Below are 18,293 nucleotides of genomic sequence, written 5' to 3'. Positions count from 1 at the left end.
ATTATGTCTGTAGCCGAACTGACACAATCATTTGATAATTTACTAGTGAAAAGAGTCCCAATTCTATGGGAAGTTGTTGATCCCATTTCTGAAGAATTTTTGAATGGTACCATGATTTTGATGGGGTCGGGTGTAGACATTGTATTATCGACCGATCCCAAGAAACGACACGAAGACTGACGAAAGCCCAGAGGACAGCGATGACGTTGTTGATTCTGAGCCTCTGGGCAGGGATAATCCTTTAGGACCTTTTAGCTGACCGGTCCTAAAGATAAACTCCGAATGGCTCGGCATAATATGCACAATCCGGATGCTGTAGTCAGCAAAACGCCACGGGATTATACAAATAGGAGTATATACATGCTATTAATGAGAAGATCTAAAGGTGTATCTCATTGACATTTGCACTTTGTATGCAACAAAAGCATCTATTAACTTACGCGTGTACCCCTGTACTGTATGAGAGGTACCTAGCGCCAGCCTTAAACCCTAGTGCCGCCCCACACCCAAAGCTACGGGATGACGTATCTAGACCCTTGGGATTTGGCCCATTACGACGGAATTCAAGATATCTTGTCCTAGATCTGACATTGCACACCTTCATGATTTCATGCATTGATTTAATGGCCACTCAAATGCTCGTCGTAATTTATTATATTTCTTGGGATTATCTAGATACAATAGATATAGTTTGTTATATTAACTACGAGGATTAGTACCTTGTCGGCAGTCTTCGCGTAATGACGATTCATTACTGTAGGATATCTAGTTTAGTAGAGTTAGGCGTCGTTTATTAATAATGTTGATAATATACCTTCCCATCAGCAGCTCCTTAGTGGCTCATTAAAACTAGACGGTATGTAAAGCATCAAGACATTCTGCTTCTTTTAGTCTGTGCTGCTCCTATCCTTGGGTTTGGGATGTAGTAAAGGGGGTAATTTTAAAGGGAGACGAAGGATCGAATGCGGCTCGTCGTCTTCTTCTTCTTCAAAGATGTTCTTGAGCTTGCGACAGCATTCACCATATAACTTCTCAGACTTCTGTGGGGGTTTCATTGGGTTCGGCCCTTTATCCCATCCATGTGCTACGCCAGGTATCATAGTATAAAAGACGTTCTTCGAGATAGGCGGCTTCTGTAATCGCTGAGCAAGCTCTTCGCCTTCGTGTAGGAGCATGTCCCATTCGCACGTGTAGAATATAATATTATGAGGCAGGCCTTCGATCAGCATCTCATCCGACGCTTTCGAGGGTGATAAACATGGATGAGCAAGGTCTAATTCTGGGGGAAATAGGTACGACGCGTCGAATAGATTCGTCAAGGTCGGCGGGAGAGTGGCTTCGGGACGGAGTGCAGACGCCCGGCGTTCGGCACGAGTTAGTGTATAGTCGGTGATTGGATACCAGGTTGCGACGGCGAGAATACGATACTCGGGAAGTTCTATATTTTTTCGATGTTCGAATAAACGGATCGGTGCCGTAAGGGCGATGTTGCCGCCTGCTGAAAACCCCGATGTTGCTATCCTGTTGCTATCAAGTCGAAGCTTCGCTGCATTATTGATGATATATAATAATGCATCTGCTCCGTCGTCAACGGCGGTAGGAAAGGGGAATTCTGGCGCTAATCGGTAGTCTACTGATACGAAAACCGCGTGGCATTTCTCGAGTACAAAGCGAGCGAATCTTGCGTCGTCTGATGCGCTACCCAACGTGAATCCTCCGCCATGAAAATTTACAACGACTGGCCATTTGTCACTCTTTGGGTCCTTGTTGTAACCTTCGGGTAGATAGAATTGGAGATTGAATTGGCCTTTGGTGGTTGATATAGTAGAAGGAATAGACTTGATGAAGTCTGGATTTGGTGGTCTCGGAGAAGCGAGGAAGTGTAAACTCATTCCAATACATTGTAAAGACCTCCACCAGCCGGCGGTAACCCGGAGAGAGAAACGTGAGGGCGGTGCTCCTGTCTTATCCTTTGCTTTGCGCGGTTTCTGATTGGGAGGTAACGGGACTTCAGGTACTTTATCTTCCGGGTCACTCCTCGAGGGAACTGGTATCCCTTCAACCGTTTGCATTTTGGGGATACTTCTGGATTGATTTAATTATTTTCTCATCACACGAAGAAGAATTTGGTGTAAGTAAGATAAGGTAGGTTGACGGGGGTCGATGGTAATTCGCCGTGTTGTTGCTGGCAAGTGATACAACATTGGGATCTTCAAATATTGTAGACATCAGATTTGATGTGGTATTGAATTTAGGTGCCATGGTAGAAGTCTTCAGCTGCAAGTTATCTGAAACGATATGTCAGGATTTGCATAAACAAGGCAGGATGGGAAATACAGTGATAGTATTTCGGAGTGCACCGTCTTGCCAATACATACAACCCACTAGGATGTTCAATGTTATTTAGTGGGTCTCAGGCATCAAGGCATCAACATCTCCCAACATAGCTAGCATGTAACCTCTCATACAAATTACTACTGTAAGATACATAACTTAAGAATAGCCTCATATTTAATATAATCTAATTTTTCAATTGTCTCCCCCAGAGTTACGGTATTTTAAAGCCCTATTATACACTAAAGTCTTTAAAAACAGCCTCCCAAACAGCCTCAATAGCCTGTTTTAATTCCCGTAACGTCAACGACTTTAAATCGTAATTACTATTTAGCCAGTCTTTCACCTAAGCCCACACGTTTTCAATAAGATTTAAATCAGGGCTGTCCGGGGGCCATTCAATCGTAAAAATCTCGAGATCGTCAGGCATTTCAAGGTCCTTTTAGCTGTATAGGAGGGAGCGTTGTCGTGTTAAAAAACTGTACGTACGGGGAGGCTATTCAGGAATCGCTTGACGAGAAATAATAGTATATATTGAAAAAGGGGCTTTCGGCAAAGTCGCTGTTTTTGTACCTCCTCATAGTAATTTGTATGTGGGAATACATACTAGCCGTATTCAAAAGATGTGCCTGGCGGCTTGGCGCCCCACTAAATAACATTGAACATCCTAGTGGGTTGTATGACGTTTGTCACTTGATACTTTGACCATCGACCCTTAACCCTTGCTCGAACCTTCGGTACCTGATCTGTCAGTCCATTCAGCCTGTGGCGCGTAATGTGGCAAGTCTGCAAATAGACTTATAGGTACCTACCTTAGATAACCTTAGATACCTTAGGTACCTAGTAAATGCCACAAGACACCTCGGCATAACTTTCAACCAACGTTTCAAAGAGGCTTTTTACATCGAATTGTCGAATCCGAATATTTGGTGTCATGATGTCATGATTCTCATAGACCCATAAAACATGCCGTGAACTTAGATTACTAATGGCACCTTCGCTGGCACCAACCCCTGCACTAATGCGCCTACGAATAGCAAAATCGCCAAATAGGGATAGATGTAGAGGGCAACACAATCTTTAATTGGCTATCACTATCCGTGCAGATCCGGTCTATTTGCTCCGAGTGGGGATATGTACACTTTGTAGACAGAGCTGGGAATTTCATATTTTCAGCAACGTCCCCAGCGTCCATACATGGCGGCAAAAAAATACTACCATAACATGCCCCATACCTGTGGTCATTGGTCATTCAAACAACTTCCTCAATATCTAGCCAGTAACCCCTAGAAGAATCTATCAAGTAACCTAGGCCAGAGATCAGAAGCAATAGACCATCTATTATCAACCAGGTTTCTGCCAAGATATTTGTTATATGTACACGTTATTTACCAGAGTCCATTGCTTCTTAAGAAGCACACCCAACAGATTTTCCGTTAGATCTAACATCCACTGTGTGCCACTGACCTCATCATATATTATTTTCTCCTCTAAGCGCCCTCATAATCAGCGCTGCATCTCCACAGACAACTATACAATTTTCCATCCCTTATCCCCGCCCAGAAACTTCTCCACAGAGATACCCAATCGAGGTAACAATATGCCTTCAATTAGGATGAAGAAACCTCTTCTCTTATTGAATAGGGTTATTGGGCATACGTCGGCCAAGAATCATATCACTAAAATCCATCTCGGCGACACAGACGCGTTAGATGAAGAAACGGATAAGAAGCATTTAAGAGCCTTGTATGAAAAACGAGCCAAGAAAGAGTTACAAGAGGAAAATCGGCGATCGCTACAACAAAGGCGTAAGGAGGAGGAGCTGGCAGCATTATCTAGTGAGCCACCAGAGTTACAATCAAGCTATGGCACACTCGCCGAAGAGAGCATACCGCCTTCTTTTCTACTCGAGCATTTGTCGATCGACCATATTGGGCAGACTATCAGCTTCAATGCCCGACTTCACCATATACGATCCATAAGTTCAAAGTTGGCTTTCATATTGCTACGCCAACAGGTCGATACCATACAAGGTGTTCTGCAAGCCCGTGAGGGAGTTGTGTCCGAGAAGTTCGTACGATGGGCCGAGCACCTTAATACCGAGTCTGTAGTACACATTCGAGGTACTGTACGCGAACCACCGGAGCAGATTAAAACCTGCAGTATACATAATCTTGAGATCCTCATCGATAGCATGCACGTCATTGTACCAGTCGAGGAGCCTATACCCATCGATGTCTACAACATGGAGCAAGTGGAGGAAGATGAAAACAGCCATGAGAAGCAGTTAGCCGTCTCAAATCGTGTCCGCGTTGCGAACCGATTAGTTTTCCTCCGAACGCCCGTTATGCAGAGCGTCTTTCGCATCCGATCAGGTGTTTGTAATATATTTCGATCTTTTCTGGAGGATCAAGGATTCATTGAGATTCAAACCCCCAAACTCCAACCCGCCGCGACCGAGTCTGGTGCGGAAGTTTTCAGAGTTAACTACTTTGGAAGAACCGCATTCTTGGCGCAGAGCCCGCAATTGGCGAAGCAGACGGCAATTTCCGCTGATTTTGGCCGGGTCTTCGAGATTGGGCCTGTTTTCCGAGCTGAAGACAGCAATACCCATCGACACCTGACAGAGTATACCGGTTTAGATCTGGAAATGGCAATTCAAAAGGACTATCACGAAGCGATGGATGTGATCGATGAAATGTTGAAGGCCATCTTCAAAGGTATTTATTCACGGTACCGCAAGGAGCTTGAGAATATCAAGACGAGGTTTCCCCACGAGGATTTAGTCTGGCTAGAACAGACACCTCGTCTTACATTCAAGGAGGGAGTTCAATTGCTAAATTCGGCTGGGTGGACGGATGATGATGGAAAGCCAGCTTCTGAGAATGAGGACCTCGGGACTCGTGCAGAGATCCGACTCGGCCAGTTAGTTAAAGAGCAATATGGAACCGACTACTTCATACTTGATAAATTCCCAGCATCGGCACGGCCATTCTATACGCATTTAGACCCGAACGATGAGACATTAACCAACTCATTCGACATATTCCTTCGTGGTCAAGAAATTACAACAGGAGGTCAAAGAATCAACAACCCAAAAGTCTTAGCCGAGAGAATGAAGAAAGCCGGAGTAGACCCAGAGGGGATGGAAGAGTACATGCAGGCCTTCGAATGGGGCGCGCCGCCGCACGCGGGGTGTGGTATTGGTCTTGAGCGCGTGATATTCTTGCTGCTAAACCTGGGAGACGTCCGGAACGCCACCTTATTCCCAAGAGATCCGAAATCTCTTCCTGCGAAGAGGCATGATCATAATGGCAAGCTCCCGTTCCCCGAGGCCGACACCATCCGATACGCATTCGAAGGAGAGCATAACCACCTTCATCTACCTGATTTGGACAAGCTTATCGTAAACTATGGTGATGCTACGAATACTTCCTGGCTTGACGAAAGGTACAAGGTCTGGCGGGATACGGATACCGGAGCAGCTGTTGGATACGCCGAGGAGAACGGATACGCAATGATAATGGGCAACCCACTTTGCGATCCACGCCAGTATCCTATCGTCATCAGCTCTTTTCTTAAATACTTGAAAAAGAGCGAGGATCTACGACCTATCTGGATCCTGGTCTCTGCACAGGTCGAAGAGATCCTTGGCGCGAAGCTCGGATGGAGGACACTAACATGTGTGGCCGAAGAGCGCGTGGATATGGAAAATGCAGGCAAGGTGACTAAGAAAGAGCGCCAGGCCCAGAAAGCTGAAATCAAGATACACGAAACAGGACTCGGTCAGCCGGTCCCTGACGACGTAAGGGAAAAATGCGACAAGCGCATTATCGACTGGAAGGAGAGCCGCAAAGGCCGAAAGCAGGTCCATATTACCGAAGTCCAACCCTGGATATCGATGGCGCACCGGCGCTATGTGTGGGCCGAAGACAAGACTGGCGAAATCGTTGGCCTTGTCATCTTGCACCGTCTTTCCCCCGAGCACGGATACCAAATCAAGTTTGCGCTTGACTTCCCCGGCTCTCCATCCGGCAGCATCGAGGCGCTCATCTCCCACGCCATCCAAAGTTTAACAGCTACAGGGGTTAGCAGCGTGACCTTCGGTGCTGGTGCTATGGATGAGCTTCTCATCGGAAGCAACCTAAACGGTATCAAAGCCAAGCTACTAAGCCGTACGTACAAGACAGTCGCGCAGCAGCTAAAACTAGTGGCGAAGAGCGAATTCAGAGAAAAGTTCGGCGTGAAGCACGACCCGGTTTACATCTGCTACCCATTCATGGGCCTGGGAGTTTCCGGCGCTAGGACGCTGATTAAATTCTTCGAGGACGAGATGTAAAGGCGATATATTAGGTTGCAGCCACGAGATATAATTACCTTTGCTGTTTTCCTTTGTTATTTTATGACATGACATGGCTGACCGGGGACATTTTCCATTCGATACCAGGGTAGATGATCTGGACGCATTTCACGAGTACCTAATTTTTCGTTTTCTTAATGATGATAGATACCCCATTGTGGACAATAAATATTGGGCGACGTAATGATAGAAAGGAGGTATAATAAAGAAGACTTTCCTAATTCAAGGACTTGAAAGTTGATCGTTGCCATGACTTCTGTTTTAATGAGAGCTACGATGCCTCAACGAGATGGTAAAAAGGTCTTACGGGTTTATATTGTGGCCCAAGTAGAGAATTTCGAAATAGAAGCCAGCTAATTAAAGAGGTCTCAAGTTGTTACTAACTACATGGCTGTTTTCTCGCGTTTAGTTCCGGTGGCATCGCCCTTCAATCTCGTATAAGTGGTACAAGTTTAGCCTGCACCGGAGCCAGGGGTCCGCTCAATGCATGCGCATGCGACTCACCCCGGCCGTTCTACCCAATCTTGACAGCGGCACCGTCTTAACATGCCACGGCGGTGGGTTAATGCCCCACGACCCCTTAAGACGAGCCGGAGAAATTTAATAGCGGTCAAGTAACTGCTCGGTGCGTCGGGTTAAGTACATTAACCACCCAATATCCCCCCTTATATTGTAGGTATTCTCAACGTGATCTTCTCAAGCAGTTCCTTATCCTGAGATACTCGTCTGCAGCTATGGGCGTCCTCAAATTCTTAACTATAGCCTGCCTGGCTACCGTCATTCCAAACGCCTCGGCACTTCTCGCGTTTTCTGGGGCTGAAGGGTTTGGTCGAAACGCGGTTGGTGGTAGAACGGGGTCGGTTTACCATGTCACAAACTTGAAGTGAGTGTGGTCGCGTACATCTATAAATTCAGTATTCTCATACATGATGTTTAGCGACTCTGGGGAAGGGTCCTTCCGTGACGCCGTGTCCACGTCAAATCGCATTGTCGTATTTGACGTTAGCGGAACCATTAATATCACCAATCGGGTTGTGGTTTCGAAGAATATTTATATCGCCGGTCAGACAGCCCCAGGCAATGTAGGTTCTTGAATATCTATTCGCTAAGGATGTATAAGCTATATTTCATCCGGTGTGCTAACAGTTCTATAAGGGAATCACGATATATGGAAATGGCCTATCATTCTCTAATGCTAACGACGCCATCGTGCGTTATATCCGATTCCGTATGGGTAAAAGCGGCGATTCTGGCAAAGGTGATCCTCCATCCCACAAGGATAGTTCGGAATCAGACTGTGTACTAAACCCTACCAATAGACGGTATTACTATTGCTGAAGGTAGTAACATGATCTTCGACCATGTGTCGGTCACCTGGGGCCGGGACGAGACTTTTTCCATTAACGGAGCCGTGCACAACGTAACGGTACAGAACACAATTATCGGCCAGGGCCTACAAACCCACTCATGCGGTGGATTGATGCAGTCGGACTTTGGTATTAGTCTCTTCAGGAATCTGTACATCGACAACAAGACGAGAAACCCCAAGGTCAAGGGCATGAACGACTTTCAAAATAACGTAAGCTTTACCAAGTGTGCCATTGGGTGCTCGATAGATATACCAGCTACTAAACAACTCATCAGGTCATTTACAACTGGGGAGGGGGTGGTGCTTACATCGCTGGCGACAGTGATGGTCAGAGCTATGCCAACATCATCAACAACTATTTTATCTCGGGGCCCAGCACGAGCGTAACCGCATTCACGCGGGGAAACGCCAATTTCCATGGCTGTAAGTATACTAGCTAAATGCCATGTTTCCGAGTGAATGCTCACCTTATCAGACGTATCGGAGAATTACTACGACAGCAATAAAGATGGCACGCTCAACGGGTCTCCCCTCTGCGTCCAGACCAGCTGTTACAGCGACATGGACATTCAGAAGACGCAGTTCGAATATCCAGGCCCGGAACGACTGATGGCGGCTCCCGACGCCCTAACCTACGTCCTCAGCAACGTCGGTGCCAATTTCCCCGGGCGCGACGAGATCGACAAAGGCCTCGTAGCGGAAGTGCAAAGCTTTGGCAAGAAGGGCGAGCTGATCAGCGCCGAGGACGCGGGCTCTTTGGATAACTCGGAAGGAGACGCGCCGACGGACACGGATGGAGACGGGATCCCGGACGCGTACGAGGATGTGCATGGGTTGAATTCTCGAGATGCAAGCGACGCGATGAAGATTAGTAGTTCTGGGTATGCGAATATTGAAGTGTACCTTAACTCCCTCGTCCCCTCTTCGTAAGGAGCATACATAAAAAGGAACATGTCAATTGGCAATTAGAAGCAATAATTTGTAATATGACAGGAATCTTGCCAAAGCTATTGAATTGGTCGCCTTGAACCCGAGGCCATTATTGCATTAATATATTTCCCCAGGTGAAGGCACGTTATGAATTGGGGGCTTATCACCAGAGCTCATATTCTTCCATCGTGTAATTCGGTGTCTCTCATGCAGCCGAGAAAAACATCAATTGTTGACTGATTTGATTTACTCAATTGCTTCATAACGTTAGGTACTTCGTACATGGTTAGGTACATTGAAGGAGATTACGCACGAGCCATTTAACTATCCCTGATTGGGGCAAGCACCGAAATTTCTGCGCACACTTTACCGTAAAATATAAGTCATTGTAAAATGCATCGACATCACAGCAACTATCCCTCGGAAGGAAGCCCACTTCCTTCCGTAGTATTTGCAAACACGCCTCCCTTGGTGGTGTAGTTGGTTATCGCGTTCGGCTGTAATTGATAAGATTGTTACCGAAATGTCGCCGGTTCGATTCCGGCCCGAGGGATCATTTACTTTTTGTCTTTTTCGAACTGTTTGCTTTTTTTTTTCCACTTTCCCTCGTCCTATCTAGTTCGTATTTGTGTCGCAAGCGGATATTTTATATTTTATTATTCCTTTAACTGCCTATTCACTATTCACTTTGATTTTAACAAACTTGTTAGAATTACCTATTAGCATTGTTATTTTGCAATTATCTTTACAGTAATCTTTTTCTTTGGATCTTTCTTCCCCTCCAACCCCCTTACCAACCCCCCCCCCCCCCCCCCTTTTTTTTGTACTTCAAGCGTTGCGCTTATCAGCCTGTAACCTCTAAAGTCTAATGTATCCGATCAGCACTTCTTTATTAATCGTTTCCCCATAATAACAACGCTTTTTAAGAACTCAAACCATCCCGTCTAGGTAATCAAGTGCAGATTCATTAGGTTCCAAGTACAATCCCTTTCCAGGAGTACGTAGGGAAGCATCGCGGAATAAGAATAACCATCGTATATTCGGTGAATTAAAATTCTCTCAAGTCGTGGCTTTTTCCTTCTTCTTGATCTACAATATCAGCAAATCTTAGCCCTTGATAAGATTGCTCAGTCACATATATCGTACCAGAAGCAAATGCCATCCTCTTGAAGACGTATATAGATTATTTTAAGCACAGGGATGGGAGTTCCGGTGTTCTTAGAAGTATAACTAAGACAGTACCAAAGTAGCAAGGCTTTGTTTGGTAAAGAAGACTGAAAGCACCGCACCGGAAAATCGGATAGGGAACCGACCTAAGCAGAAGAAGTACCTATGCTTTAGGTATTTATTATATTTCTGATGGAGGACGTGGTACTATTAATAATTACCACGATCTTTTATGAGCCTTCATCACTTCACGGATGAGTATCGGTTTCAAGTGATGTAGAGGTCTGAGACTGAAAATGGTATTAAGCGACTGTCCTGAAAGTGTATCTCACACATCCAATCTAACCAAGATCGTATTCAACATTACTATGAAGTCGTTGACATTAATTCCAATCTAAGCTTTGGTATCCATCCAATTCCAACATAAGTGCACACCTTTATTTTACCACAGGCGTCCCAGTCCCTCTATCTTTACCCAAGAGTTCCATCCTAGCCCCTAGGGGCCCCGAGCCCCACGAGTAAACCAAGTCTCATTATCATTATCAAGAAACCCACTTAGAGCCTATAATGTATCAATTTCGTAGATCCTCTCGAGGCAGATGCTTAATATAACCTCATCACTGTTCACCTCACTTCCTTCCCTGTGTACTCGAGCTCATCGGACCGTGGTAAGTCGTCAGGTCTTCGGTCTTCTGGCCATTCTTTCGATCAGACTTTGCTGTGGGCGAGTTTCCGATGTCTTTGAGAGTCTCTTTAATTCGTTGGCGCATCGACCGCTTTTGCTTGGTATCGCTGTGACTCTTGTCTTTGTCGTACGAATATGTGGTCGACTCTGAGTAAGTTGAGGCAGATGAGGGTTTGACATCTGGCTGTGCTTGTGTTTGTGTTTGTGTTTGTGCTTGTGCTTGCGCTTGCGCTTTTGACGACTGGCAATGGGCTGACTGTCTCTTCTAGTCTTGATGATATGGCCAGATGAGTTCTGGGTTCGTCATCGCCAGAGACATAGAGACAGCTGCCGCTGACGTTCGATAGCAATCTTGGCACATTGTTATAAGGATGTAGGTTTTTTTTTCTTTCCGGGTTTATAATGTAGGCAATGGGGTAGTTGGTATTGGAGTCTTGTGGGATATATTGATAATTAGATAATTGCTAAACTGTATCCTGATATTATAAGAATGATAGTGATGCTAATGGAAGATCGATACACAAACCAGCCTTAGAAAAAAGGCATCGGTTTTATATAAGATTCTAGTATGCTGGTATGACTAATAGGCAACCGCTATAGACACAACAGGGGCTGGTGATACAGCTTAGACTTGATCATGCAGGCAGACTATTATGAGTCTACGCAGATGATATACTCTTACCTGGTTGGTTAGAAGCAATTCGTCTTAGTGATGCTTGGCAACACGAGCAACATACTTATACGCCCATTGGACGTAAGCTACCATGGAACAAAGCCACAAATACAGAATTAAAATATGACTCTTACGGTACAATCTTACCTAGGTGCATTTCATGGTTGCCTTATGCTTACCTAGCTATAGTAAAACTCCAGCCTGATTATAAGGCAACAGTTATATCACAGTTGTATCATAAGCATATCAAGCATATTAAGCAAACGATACTACGAATCTTTCCCTGCATTGACGCGTCTGATCGTTAGGCTGCCAGATAATTCTTGTGGGTTAAGTTCCAATTGAACGGTCATCAGATCCCGGGTACCTGATCTGAATCCTTGTTTAATACGCCCTGCGAGATCGGATTTAACTCTTGTCTGCTGAACTACGAAACTAGATACATACACGCGTTCCGGACCAACGAAGAGGCATCTTAGTGTGGGAGCATACTAAAATAGGTAAGTAGATTAGGGAGTTACCCCTAAAGGTCCCCAACCGTTTGCTTAGAAATTGGGGGCCGTTACCTTTCCACCGGGTGACTCACGCTAGCCAGACAATGCTATACCCCAGCCCGCCCGCTGCCGGCACCAACCGAGAATTAAATGGGCCCCCGGGACGCCGTCTCATAACTATTTGTATCACTAGTCTAATGCGTGAAAGCGTATCGTCTGGAATTTCCTCTTTCCATCTTAGTTGCCTCAGCTTGTAATATTATTTATACGGGTTTCTATTTGCGGTGAATATTCACGGTTTGACTCACGGCCTTTAATTGCTACATGTAAAACAGAACATTAGGTAAGGCATTTTTTGTCGTCATATCATGACACATCAGAGAGATGTCAACCGGATGACATATCAAATGGTATGTCATGAGTACTGCGATAATATAAAAGACACGAAGTATGCATGCGTTTTAAGACCGCAGGCGTGGTTCAATCAGGTGCCTTAGTAGGTACCTGACAATCAAAATGCCTCGGAATTACACTCTATTCTAAATCGTCTCTTACCTACTCATTTTAATTCAATTTTGGAACGGATCATTCCCCTGGTCTTCAATCTAATAAGGTTGGCTTTACGTTGTTTTCCACTTATATAAAATTCAAAATACTCTATTACAGTTAAGGTCCCAATAGTCAACCACCCCCCAAGCTTTATCTACTGATATACATTGCACCATGCCCGCCTCACCTAGGGTATTTACCGGTAAACAATGCTTGAGCCCCGGATCCCAATGAGCCTCTATCTAAACACCAATAAAACATTATAGACAGACATACATGGTACATTTCACTGGTTGCAATTCTTGCAGGGAATAAATGAGTTCATCGCATCAAAATCTGCTTCGGGCTTGCTATGCATGGTAGAAATCTGGGGGTCTGACATGTGAGGCCCAATATGCCTGCTTCCTCAAAATCGGTTGGCAAGCGCAGTACACCAATAACCCCGTGTACCAGCCTGTCCAGAAAAATGGACCCTCACTCCTATACGCCAACCCTTATATACTGACATACCAAGATCAAGTCTCATCTCAACCCTGATATTCGTCTTTATCCTGACACCAAGTCTTCTATTCTTGGTCTTCTTCATCCTGATCTTCACCTTCTTCCTGGCCTCCATTGTCGCTATCGTCAATATCCGCGGTGATCAAACGTATAACCGCCTGTTGTGACGTCAATTGTCCGTTGTCTGGAGATTCGTGCAGTTCATTAAACCGACCAATCAGCACTGACTGCAGACTACACTGGGCATCTTTGTCGCCGCACTCAAAACTATTGAGTTCGGCCAATCCGATCCTAGTAATATCATCGGTCATGGATTCCCATTCGCCGCCTCCGATGAGGTGAGCCCATGCACACCATGATCCATGTCGCAGAACGCATTCCTTGAAGGCGATAATACGCTCGTAAAAGGCGGGATCTGAGAGGAACCAATCTCTGCGGGAGTTGGCCCAGCATGATCCCATCATATTCATCAGATAGTACATCACGGTACAATCCTGTTTTGCAAGGTTTCGGATGTATTCCTGTTGCGCGGGACGTGCGAGATAGTTTGTATACGGATCTTTCTCACGATAGTATAATGGCAGCCCGCGGTCAACCCACCATTCTATGAATTCGGGTTTATACCATTGTGTCGCAGGCGGACCTTTAGGTGCATTGGCTGCGAGATCTGCAATATGATCGCATTGTGCAATTGCACGGTACAGGAGTGCACATAGGCGCTTTTGCTGAGGATTGGTGAGCTCTCCTAAGCCTGGTGGTGACTTGAGATTGAAGTGGGGACAGGCTGTGAGAATCTCTTCGATTCTGGATTTCCGTTTGTTTAACTCTAGAAGCATTTGAAAACTTCCATATTTTATTAGGCGTCGAAGACGTAGCTCTGAAGAGAGAATATCACCAAGAGGCGGGACAGGGAAGTCTGCGAGGCGTGACTTCGTCAATGAACATTCATACGTCTTGAGGAGCTCGTTGATCTCCTGTATTGGGTATTAGTTAGTTGTTTGTCTAGATATAACTGCTTTAGGGTTTCAAAGAGGTCGTAAAGAATATTACCTTGCTTGTCTTGCTAAGTCTGAGCAGAGAGTGGATGTCTGATTTCTCTGCGATCTCAAGGATCAGATCCCGTGGGAAACTAGCCATGTTGGAATGGCAAATAATCTGCGCCAGGAAAAGAGAAGGGCCTTATGTATAAGCTAACAGAGGCGATGCTGCAAATGCTAATTGCTCAAGGAATGAATGAAAATAGTAATATGGGTGCTAATGTTGCAAGAAAAATACTATTTTCCAAACCATAACAACTTGAAGTCAATAATTGTTAGTGATTGTCGACGACTTATGAAATACGCGCGGGATAATGGTATGTTATGTGTATGGTATCATATGAATAAGTCTGTTCTCTTTATGTGCGGCGCTGAACACCCTGATGGGCAAGTTATTTTCGCAATTAGGTCGTCTAAAGTACCTGACGGAAGATGTAGCCATCAAGGTCTGCATTGATTCGGTTGCTACTGCCATTGTCATATGTGTCCGTTGTGCGCTAAAATGTAGCCCTCGTGAAAGAGGCACTTAGTCACTTAGTTACTGACGGACGGGTTGAGATGGGATGGCTATGGCTGTAGTGTAAACGCAGCTGTATGTCTGGTATGTGCACCTGTATGCTTAGTCATGTGGGGGTTCGTCCTTTCCTTTTATCCAAACTTCATGGTCATAGCTGCCTCTTTAGCTCCGTAGATGGGTAGTCTAGAAACGGTACATGAGTACGGATGATTGCCCATTGCTTATCCGGTGGAAGAAGCGGACAGGTACTAATAGTGGAAGTACGTAATTCCGGTAGTCACCGATTTTGCTTGCAACGGCTGCCCGTCAAGTGCTTCGTTCGATAGGAGACTTATTGGGTCATTTAATTCAACCTCCGAGGTTTACACCGGCGGGAATACGAAGCTCTGCACTTGATATTATCTTGAAGACAGCGCATAAAATCTAGGGGTTCAGTAATCCCGTAACTGGAACATAAATCTACCATGACCTTTTATTAGTCTCTTATATGCGATGGAACTGTCTGCATTGGTGTAGTAAGATCTCGATGTGATCGCCATGCAGGACATATCAGTAGCGGTGTTCTGTCCAGTAAGCTTCGATATTTTGGGGATTCGATAGCTTTTCGGCACTAGAATATTCAACTGCGCGTAGCCATTACGGGGCCAGCCTTATCGTCCGTCCTGTAGTATGATGAAGTCGTGCAAGTCCTCCCGACCCCCGGAAACCAATGCAGCATGCCGAACATATTGAACAGGGGTAGAAAAGCAACACATCAGAGACTATACCATATGTGTCGATAGCTGCGAGCGATTCCATCTTCATACTTCATATTGAACGGAATACCTAATATAAGAGGGCGGGATTGTATTGGGAAGAGATGGATGAAGATTTGTACAGGGGGAACTTTACCCCAGATCTGCGTTTGTTGCGTGGTGATGTGCCGGTAGGATTTTGCTGTGCTGCTGTGCTGCTGTGCCAGACCTAACCTTAGGTACATAGGTACAGAACCTAAGGGCCTGGGAGGTGTCAGGGTGTGTAGACTAACCCCTTTCCTCTTGCAGATGAGGCTAAACCCGTAGCAGAAATATCGCCCGATTTTAAATAGCAGATTAGTCTATTCCTGGTAATTAGCTCAGCAATTGATTATATTTTTTCTTTCGCATTCTTTTTTACATCACAAAAATTGCCGATCTAACCAGGATCGCGGGGTCTAGACATGGTAAACTCGCATGTACATCAAATACAGGGGTTATTACAGGGGAAGCATTCAAGAGTCCAGGCCGCCCGAGGCAACTTTTAAGGTGTTTAAAGTTTGAACCAATGCCAAAACCACCTGCCTTTCGTCATTCCTTGCAGCTTGCAGCTCGCAGCATCGCCATCTCATGTTTCAACTACCTGAGTCCATTCATTGATTGATTTTCAATCCACCGTTTCATTCCCACATCATTGGTACCAGTGGTATACGCGGCCACGTCTTGTTGCTTTGGCTCTCAATTAGTTATCAGTTCTCCAGTTCTCCAGTTCTCCAGTTCTCCTTACAATTGGACTAATTTAATAGCGTGTTGCGCTGAGGGTCGCATTTAGCCGCCTCCATTCGAGAAAAACTCTTGTCGACATCCAGTCTTTGCCAGATTTCCATTTCAGCCTTGCCAATCTTCAAGAAAATCTTCCGGTCTACACGTTTGCAACTCGTTTCGAAAGTTCCCTCTATACGTCACAATTCCAACTATTTTGTTCCCGTTTTGCCAAATTTTGTTCAAGTCACCTGTTAATCGACGTTTTGGTGCGGGTACTAGCAGCGACGCCATTCAAACGATATAGAGGCATGTTTGCGCCGGTCGTCCGATAAACGCTTCCACGCATCATAGCAAACACCAGGGTGCAATTCCTTTCGTTCGGGCATCCCATTGCGAACGTAACTCTCAAATCGAGGAAATATAGCCGATCGAATTCCAGCAAGTAGCCTCGCACCCGTTAATTCACGATGCCTTCAGCTAGAAGAGTACGCCTCCTCATGATGGTAGTGCTAGCCGCTGTCATCACCACCTTATTCTTCACATCTCAGATGCGGTCGGCAATTCCCCACGACAACCGAACAGTACATGATTTCTTTGGCAAGACTATGAATGGCCTAGGTCCCCAAAAGGGTCCTGGGCAAGTTGTGATGAGCGGCAAAGGAACGACCGTTGATTCGACGGTAAAAGACAAGGATGGGGATGGATCTGTCGACGAAGACGACGAGCAGTTGGCAAAAGAGATGGCCGATCGGTTACGTGCGGCCGAGCAGAAGGCCAAGGACTTGGCTAATGCTAAGGCACCACTGAAGCCAGATCCTCCGAGTGAGGTCATTGGTATAGGGAGTTCGGCTGGAGGGCAGAAGAAAGGCGCTTCCCAGGGAAACTCAAAGGAGACAGACGAGGAGAGCAAGGAGTCAGAGGAGGATCGTGAGGTCGAAGCGACTCTTAATAATTTACTCAAGAAATCACCAGGTAAGATCACCGCGTCGTTTTCTGCGCTTGTCTTATTACTTACTTCTATTTAGTTGTTATTTTCTCGAAAACGTTCTGCCCGTATTCTAAAAGGGCAAAGGGCGTCCTTCTCGAGAAATATTCTATCGACCCCGCCCCTTATGTTGTCGAACTAGACGAGCATCCCCTAGGCAAGCAGCTACAGGCGAAATTGGGTATTAAGACGGGACGCAAGACAGTGCCCAATATCATGATCAATGGCAAGAGTGTTGGGGGTAGTGACGAGATTGCCGAGCTGGATTCGAGAAAGACCCTTATTGACAAGTTTAAGTCTATGGGAGGGAAACAGTTGTCCATGAAGGAGCGATTCGTCGGGAACGCCAAAGAGAAGCAGGAGTAATGACAGACACATGCGGACACCTAAACAACGGTTTCTTCTCGGGATATCTTGGGGTCACGTGAATATGGAACACGGTAATATGGACAAACCGTTGTCACCTGCATGTATGGCGTTGGGGTCTCTTTTACTGAGTACTATTGTGTTGGGCATTCTGGGTCTGGCACGGTATAAGACTATGGTGTGGTCTTCGGCTTTTGCGTTCTAGACTTACAGCTCTAGGACAATTCTCGGTGTATGATAATTTCGTACCTGTGTGAGTCTATATGGGCACGGGTCCAGATAGGGTCTTCCAGCCGGCTTTCGAGGTTCGTTTATGGGGCTATCTTCATACGAGCCGGTAAGCCAAGGTTTTTGGCCGAATATTCAGCTTGCGAAGAACGGCATTGGAGATTAATGGCAACTGGTGATACAAAGATTAAGATGCGATTATTCTTTGGGTCGCAACTGTAGCCCTCGCAACCGTAAATAAATCGTGATCGTAAGAATAGTATCGCAGACATATCATATTTCCTATCCTTCTAATTCAAGTATAAGCCGAAGGTGGCTATACAATCAATCGTAAGAAATCCCTTAATAATTAATTATAATCAGTTAATTCAGATATAGCTAAGCCCATTCTAGGGGCAGCTGGCTAAAAACTGCTTCACGTTCAACCAGCATAGACATTTACCCCTGAATGCGCTTAATCATACTAATTTCCTAACTTGACAATATTCCTTTCGCCTAGATTATTTGCCATTACAATTCATAATATAAAACCTCTTATTTCTCTTCACACTCCACGCTCCTATCTCCACCATGAAGGCTACGATCGGCCCAGCAACCTT

At 45.5% G+C, this 18,293-nt stretch overlaps 5 protein-coding genes and 1 non-coding gene across 6 annotated transcripts; 4 read left to right on the top strand and 2 right to left on the bottom strand.

Annotated features, from left to right (window-relative positions):
- Positions 1-624: 624 nt before the first annotated feature.
- Positions 625-2,469, bottom strand: F5Y00DRAFT_226127 (alpha/beta-hydrolase). The gene has a single exon (XM_048006281.1). It carries the CDS (start codon positions 2,070-2,072, stop codon positions 888-890), a length of 1,185 nt encoding a protein of 394 aa, XP_047868726.1. The 5' UTR covers positions 2,073-2,469; the 3' UTR covers positions 625-887.
- A 1,465-nt stretch (positions 2,470-3,934) lies between these two features.
- Positions 3,935-6,673, top strand: F5Y00DRAFT_258053 (aspartyl-tRNA synthetase; the record flags this gene model as incomplete). The annotated part of the gene is made up of 1 exon (XM_048010639.1): positions 3,935-6,673. One exon carries the CDS (start codon positions 3,935-3,937, stop codon positions 6,671-6,673), a length of 2,739 nt encoding a protein of 912 aa, XP_047868725.1.
- A 755-nt stretch (positions 6,674-7,428) lies between these two features.
- On the top strand, positions 7,429-8,993 carry F5Y00DRAFT_258052 (polysaccharide lyase family 1 protein; the record flags this gene model as incomplete). Its single annotated transcript, XM_048010638.1, has 6 exons — positions 7,429-7,577; positions 7,632-7,776; positions 7,850-7,952; positions 8,014-8,273; positions 8,339-8,486; positions 8,539-8,993. The coding sequence occupies 6 exons, from the start codon at positions 7,429-7,431 to the stop codon at positions 8,991-8,993; spliced, it is 1,260 nt and encodes a 419-aa protein (XP_047868724.1).
- Positions 8,994-9,458: 465 nt separating this feature from the next.
- F5Y00DRAFT_t22 lies at positions 9,459-9,546 on the top strand. The gene has a single exon. It is a non-coding gene; the product is annotated as a tRNA-Tyr (tRNA).
- Positions 9,547-13,127: 3,581 nt separating this feature from the next.
- On the bottom strand, positions 13,128-14,199 carry F5Y00DRAFT_258051 (uncharacterized protein; the record flags this gene model as incomplete). Its single annotated transcript, XM_048010637.1, has 2 exons — positions 13,128-14,036; positions 14,113-14,199. 2 exons carry the CDS (start codon positions 14,197-14,199, stop codon positions 13,128-13,130), a joined length of 996 nt encoding a protein of 331 aa, XP_047868723.1.
- Positions 14,200-15,886: 1,687 nt separating this feature from the next.
- Positions 15,887-18,014, top strand: F5Y00DRAFT_226116 (glutaredoxin). Its single transcript, XM_048006280.1, has 2 exons — positions 15,887-17,087; positions 17,141-18,014. The coding sequence occupies exons 1-2, from the start codon at positions 16,583-16,585 to the stop codon at positions 17,464-17,466; spliced, it is 831 nt and encodes a 276-aa protein (XP_047868722.1). The 5' UTR covers positions 15,887-16,582; the 3' UTR covers positions 17,467-18,014.
- The last annotated feature ends 279 nt before the right edge of the window (positions 18,015-18,293 follow it).

The sequence above is a fragment of the Daldinia vernicosa genome (assembly GCF_022497035.1).
Source record: "Daldinia vernicosa strain CBS 139.73 unplaced genomic scaffold F5Y00scaffold_5, whole genome shotgun sequence".
Classification (NCBI taxonomy): Eukaryota; Fungi; Ascomycota; class Sordariomycetes; order Xylariales; family Hypoxylaceae; genus Daldinia; species Daldinia vernicosa.
This window is presented reverse-complemented; position numbering and strand designations above follow the sequence as displayed.

Excerpts from the sequence above, each read along its gene's own strand:
- F5Y00DRAFT_226127 (XM_048006281.1), bottom strand. The coding sequence starts at position 2,072 with ATGCAAACGGTTGAAGGGATACCAGTTCCCTCGAGGAGTGACCCGGAA.
- F5Y00DRAFT_226116 (XM_048006280.1), top strand. The coding sequence starts at position 16,583 with ATGCCTTCAGCTAGAAGAGTACGCCTCCTCATGATGGTAGTGCTAGCC. Across the intron at positions 17,088-17,140 it reads TTTACTCAAGAAATCACCAG|TTGTTATTTTCTCGAAAACG; the intron begins GTAAGATCACCG and ends ACTTCTATTTAG.